The 5,770-nt window shown below is 62.3% G+C and overlaps 1 protein-coding gene across 1 annotated transcript in view; it reads right to left on the reverse strand.

Moving 5' to 3' along the window:
* The window catches only part of GLIS1 (GLIS family zinc finger 1), a 226,161-nt gene that overhangs the window by 16,519 nt on the left and 203,872 nt on the right, over positions 1-5,770 (reverse strand). The window contains exon 4 of the mRNA XM_006768343.2: positions 3,818-3,979. Coding sequence (XP_006768406.1) covers positions 3,818-3,979 — 162 coding nt within the window. The remainder of the gene's footprint in view (positions 1-3,817; positions 3,980-5,770) is intronic.

Consider the following 5,770-nt stretch of genomic DNA (forward strand, 5'->3'; position numbering starts at 1 on the left):
TGGACACAGCCCATCACTGGCCAACGAAGACCCTTTGCCACTTGGGCCCTGCTTAAGTCTTCACTCCTCCTCCTGCCGCTGCCTCTGGCTCTCATCACGTCCCCTCCGAGCCCACCTCGACTCTCCTTCTACCTCCACCTCTCGAGCTTCCCATGGAAGCACCGTCCACCTGAACTGCTGGGCTTGTCCAGCCTCCTTCTCAGGGAGGGCCCCTGGTTCCTCTCAGGCCCCAGGACTGACCCAGGGCCGGGTTCTGTGGGCATCACTGGATTCTGGGCTCTCTGAAGGGGCTTCCACAGCACCCTGCTTGGGGACTCCCAGCGGCTACTGGGCTCGAACTCTCCCGGGCTTCCCTTTTTAAGACATCCAGCGGCTCTGATTTCTCAGTGCCCTCTGGCTTCCAGTGGTGGTAGAGGGTCAGGAGAATGTTTGCAAGAGGTGGATTGAGTATCAGGGATTGCTGTGCCCGCCAAACCACAAGGTAACCCGGCCCTCTGGACCCTGGTGAGGTTGGTCAGCCTCAGACCCACTCGTGGGGAGAGGAAAGCAGAAAGAGACAACCATACCTTGGTGCTGCCACGGAGAGTTGCCAGTTAAAGAAACGGAGGAGAGCAAAAAGAGAGACAGGGCAGTGAGCGGCTTGCCTTGCTGCAAGGAAGGTATGGGGCGGGTGGGAGACAGTCCTCCTCAGACCTGCCCCCCACCAGCCTCACAGAGACGCAGGCATACATGCACATGCAGACAGACACAGGGCCCCGCTCCACAGGCCTGACCCCCACCCCGACATGTGCACAGACACACACACACAGCCCCTCTCTCACGGGCCTCAGCCCATCCCGAGCCTCTCTCTCTCTCTCTCTCTCTCTCTCTCTCTCTCTCTCTCTCGCTCTCTGCTCTGCCCGGCTCTAGGCCCTGTCCCTTGGGGATGCTGATATAAATCCACACGCTTTTGTCAAAAAGCAAACAAACAGAGCTCCGCGTGCAGCACGCTTGCCGGAAAGGGCACCAGGCCCATCTCTGCATTTGTTTTTCCAAGGCCTGACGTGTGCAGAACATTCCTCCGGCCCAGCTCCCCCAGGCGCCCTCAGGAAACCCTGCGCGTGCCCCCGCAGCAGCCCAGTCCCAGGCCTGGAGCCCCAGCCGAGGCCCAAAGCGGGGTCCTCATGCGGGCTCTCGGGGTCCAGCTGTGAGGAGGAGCCCCGCAGCTCACAGGCCTCTGTCTGAGCTCCACAGTGCTCTGGTGCGAGCGCCCCTCCCTGCAGGCCGTTGAACACCTGCTGTCCCTGCTCGCCCGGGCTCACACCCACCCTGGAGAAGCCGCTCCACTTTGCAGATGAGGAAACCGAGGCGAGGCTTTGCTGCCTCTCGATCTGCCGCCCTGAACGGTCCAGAGAAGTGGGCAAAGGAGGTGATCAGCCCCATTTTGCTGATGGGGAAACTGAGGCCAGAGTAGGACAGTGGTTTATTTAGGGAGTCTGTGCAGTCAAGAACTGAATCCTTCTCTGGGTGCCTGGGACACAGCCGGGTTTGGCCCGCATTCTGTCAGGGCGTCATAGGGCAGGAAAGGAGGGACTCATATTTGCAGTGCGGACGGTGCATCAGGCTAAACACTGCCCATCACTGCTGTCGATTCCCATCTCTCTCTGGCAAGGTTGGTGTTTGAGGAGAGAGGAGAGGTGGCATTCCTTGGACCCCTGTGGGCAGGTGGAGGGCCAGGGTTAGGACCCAGGCTTGTCCTCTCTAGTCTGTCCCACCACTTTCCTGCCGATGGAGAAAATCCATGCTCTCTGGTGCCAGAGGGGAGGTGGGGACAGGACCGGGTTTCCTCTGGAGAAAAGACTCTCCACGGGGCTGACCCTCTGGGTGCTGGGGAAGCAGCCTCGCCCCGTGGAGCTGCTCGTGATGTTGACGTGGGGAAGGGCGCAGGCAGGGGCAGGCCTGGCGGCTGTACCTCCAGGGCTTCCCCAGGACCCTCTGGGGCAATGAAGGCTGAGATAACGGCTCCTTTGGGGCCTGACCTGACATAACCCTGAGCTGTTCACACGCCTAGTGTGGGCCAGAGGCCTGTTGCTTCGGGGCTGGGTCCGGGAAATGCAGTGCAGAGGGAGGGAGGAAGGGGTAAGTCAGGGTGGGTGACCCCGAGAGGCCTGGAGGAACTGCCAGGCCTGGGAGAAGGGGTGCAGAGAGGCCTGGTGCTACTGGGACTGCCTGTAGCCTCTGGGAGATGTAACCAGGGGTCTGGGCTGGGCCCCAGGGGCAAGGGCTAGGCATACAAGAAGGTAATGACAGCAGGGCAGTTGCTAGCACCCCTCCTCCCTGCATGCCCCCAACACAGCCTGTGTCAGTGCAGCCTGAGAGGGAGGTGGTGGGGGTCGGGTTCAGGTGGAGGACAGGGCTCTTCCTACCCTCGTCCTGTCTGCTGAGCTCCACACGGCACCTCTGCTTCCCCAACAAGGGCCCTGGGCCTGGAGGAAGAGAGGCCAGGCTGCATCCCAGCTTGGCCACTTGGCCGCTGAGTGACGGTCAATGCCTTCATCTCCCCGAGTCTCTGTTTCTTTGCAAAATGGGGATAATGGAGCCCACCCTGTGGGGGAAGGTTTGTGTGATATGGGGGCTGAGGGGAGATGTGTAGGACATGCTGCCTGGGCTCACCTGGACCCAAACATGACCCTGCTATTTTCTGCCACCCCCCATCTTTTTTGGGTCCTGGTTTTCCCAGCAATAGAAGAAAGGGCTTGGACCAAAAGGCCCCCTACCGCGCCCCCGCCCCCCACCCCCACTCTGACCCCTGCCGTTTCATGGCCTCCAGCTTACCCTGGAGGGGCCAGCTGCCCTTGGGCCTCTGTTTCCTCATCTGCATGCCTGTGCCCTGGACAGGCTGAGGTGGACGGCCACTCAGGTCTCCCGGCCCCCCACCTGCAGAGTTCCCCAAACATGTGCATGAAGAACAGGGACACAGGCATGGTCCCCGACGTGGACCCTGGCTGCAGACCCGCCTTCTGCGGCCTGCAGGGCTGGGGTCCTCCCAGGCCCTGTGAAACTATGAGGCCCCCCCCTGAGTCAGCTCTGCCGCGTTCCAGCTGAGCAGGCACTGCAGCTCCCAGAGCCGCTTCCCTCATCTGGGAAACTGGGTAGAGACCCCTGAGCGGCCTTCAGTGCGATCACGGGAGGCTGTAGGGAGTGCTCTCGTAACTGCCGAGGGCTGTGCGCACAGAGCACACCTTCGGATGGCCCTGTGAGAAGCTGCAGGTCACCTCACTGTCTGGCACAAACAAGGGAAAGGAGGTGATGGACAGGCACCTTGGCCAGGTGACTATTTCAGGGGCCGAAGTCTTGGGCCCTGCTCACCCCAACTCCTCACCCACTAGGCTCAGGGGTGAGGAACAGCCTGTCTCCACAGAGGGAGTGGGGTGGGAAGAGCAGGGAGGGCCTGCTCTGGGGGTGGCTGATCACTCAGGCCTGGTGACAGGATGTGGGATGGCGAGCCCACCTCTCCCTCGGGAGGTGCAAGGATGCGGGTGCCCCGGCAGAACCCACAGTGGTTCTCACCTGAGGGAGACTTTACCATCTCCTCCCCGGGACACTTGGCAATGTCCAGAGAGACCTCGGGTTGTCACAGTGGGAGGTGGGAGGTCACTAGTGGACAGAGGCCAGGGACCCAGTGCGCCCTCTAATGACAGGATTCCCTCTCTCTCCAAAGAGTCCTCCTGCCTGAAATGTAGTCGGGTTTCTGCAGGCCCTGGCTCCCGCCTGCATTAGACAAGTGTGGGAGTGTGCACGTCCCCCCACTTTCCCTTTCCGCCTCCCTCAGGCCTACCGTGTCGAGGTGGGTGCGCTGGTGCTTGGCGCGGTCGCTGGAGTTGCTGAAGGCCTTCTGACAGCCCGGGTGCTGGCACAGGTATGGCTTCTCGCCCGTGTGGCTCCGCAGGTGGATCTTGAGGTTCTCCAGTCGTGAGAAGGCCTTGCTGCAGCCTTCAAACTGTGGGAGAGGCTGGTGAGGGGGCGCTCGGCAGCCCCGGAGGGCCCCCCACCCAACCTGGACATGCCCCCAGCATCCTCTGCCTCCCCACTCCTCACACCCGATCCGTCCTGCCCGAGGTCTCCAGGCCCCCAGTTAGCTCCCCGTGACGTGCTCAGGGCCCAGACTCTATCTGGAAAGCCCTGGTAGGTCCAGAGAAAGGGCACCCTGACTTAGACATGGCCTCTGGGCTGCAGAAGACAGTGGTCTTTCCGTCTGTGGGTCCGGAAGGATCCCTGCCCCAGTGGCACCTGGGAACGATGGCTGCTGCCACAGGCCAGCCCGGACGGCCGAATGGCAGGGACACGTTGGAGCGCGTACAGCCCCCAGTCTGACAGCCCTTGACCTCCCTGTACCTCATTTCCTTGTCGGCAAACGTGAGACTGTGGCCACCACTCAGGGCTATTCGAGAGCCCAGGGGCAGGGCCCTGGCTGTCAGGGGCTCTGTCCACCGGAGCACAGCACCGGCACTGACCGCTGTCAGAACAGTGGCCAAATTGCACACTCGGTGTCCTTGACTAATCGTTTGGCCTTTTAGCCATCCAATGCCCCCCACATACCAGGCCCCATGCTGGGCAGTGGGCGTGCAGTGGGTGCAGCACTGACACCCGAGGCACTGGTCAGAGAGGGGGTGGGGTGGACTGAGAGCAACAAACACAGCACCCCCTGTGGCCCCAGGCTGCCCTGGTCCACAGCCGCTGCCCAGGCCTGACTCTCCCTGGAACCCCCTAACTCCTAACCACCCCTCCCTCCTCTCCACCCTGCCCTGCGTTCTGCTTAAAGCCCTTTGGGCCTGGCATTCGCACCCTTTCCTGCCCCTCCTGGCTGCCACCCACACACGGGGAAAAACAGGACCCACCAGGCAATTTCAAGCCTTTGTTTGTGCAAGTCCCTCAGCAAGGACTGTCCTCTCTCTGGTAACAATCCATCAATGGCCCGAGCCTTCAGAGGAGCTGAATACACCTGGTGGAGGCGGTCTACCGGTTCCTGCTCCGGTTCCTGCTCCCTCCCTCCTGCTTTCCCCACCACCTGCCTCTGTCTGTCCGCAGAGCTGCCGTGAGTGAGGGGAGAGGAGAGACCAACACCGACCCGCACCTGCTCGCCTGGTGCTGGGTGTTTGACACCATGAAGTGTGGGGTCTCAGCACCCCCACTCAGGGACGAGGCTTCCTGTGCTGGCCACAGGGCTGGGACAAGGCCAAGAGGACACAGACCCCATGGATGCCAATGCCCAGGGGGCTCTGCTAGCAGCTGCCTTCCCAGGGCAGGGCAGGGGGAGGGACCCTCAGGGAGGAGAAGACCAGAGGAGGCCAGTTCCCTCTCTGGAGCCGTGGGTTTCCCTCCCTAGGCCAGGGCTGGGCTGCCTGCCAGATCTGGACCCCCGTTCCCCACGCCTCTGGGCCGGGCAGCCGTGTCCCCGGGGCCAGTGCTCCCACAAAGGTCTGCTCGGGCTTCTCTGGTGGAGAGCCACACTCGGAAGACGTGGCTTCCCCCTTTTCTGAGCTGGGCACTGGCTCCTTTCTGCCCCCATCTCCCAGCTTTAAAGCCCATTTCTCAGCCCTGAGAGGTCTGTGTCCCCATCTGGGCAGTACAGCACCCTGGGCACTTCCCACACAGGCTGGGGGAGGCGGAGGCAGAGAGAGCCCAGACCTGGGTCCCCTCCCCAGGAGGGCAGAGCCTGGGGAGGCACGCACACCCTCGGAGCAGCACACAGTGGCCACAACTGTCCCGAAGGCAGAGGCGGCAGCAGCAC

This window comes from Myotis davidii, unplaced genomic scaffold (genome assembly GCF_000327345.1).
Source record: "Myotis davidii unplaced genomic scaffold, ASM32734v1 scaffold79, whole genome shotgun sequence".
NCBI classification, from domain to species: Eukaryota; Metazoa; Chordata; class Mammalia; order Chiroptera; family Vespertilionidae; genus Myotis; species Myotis davidii.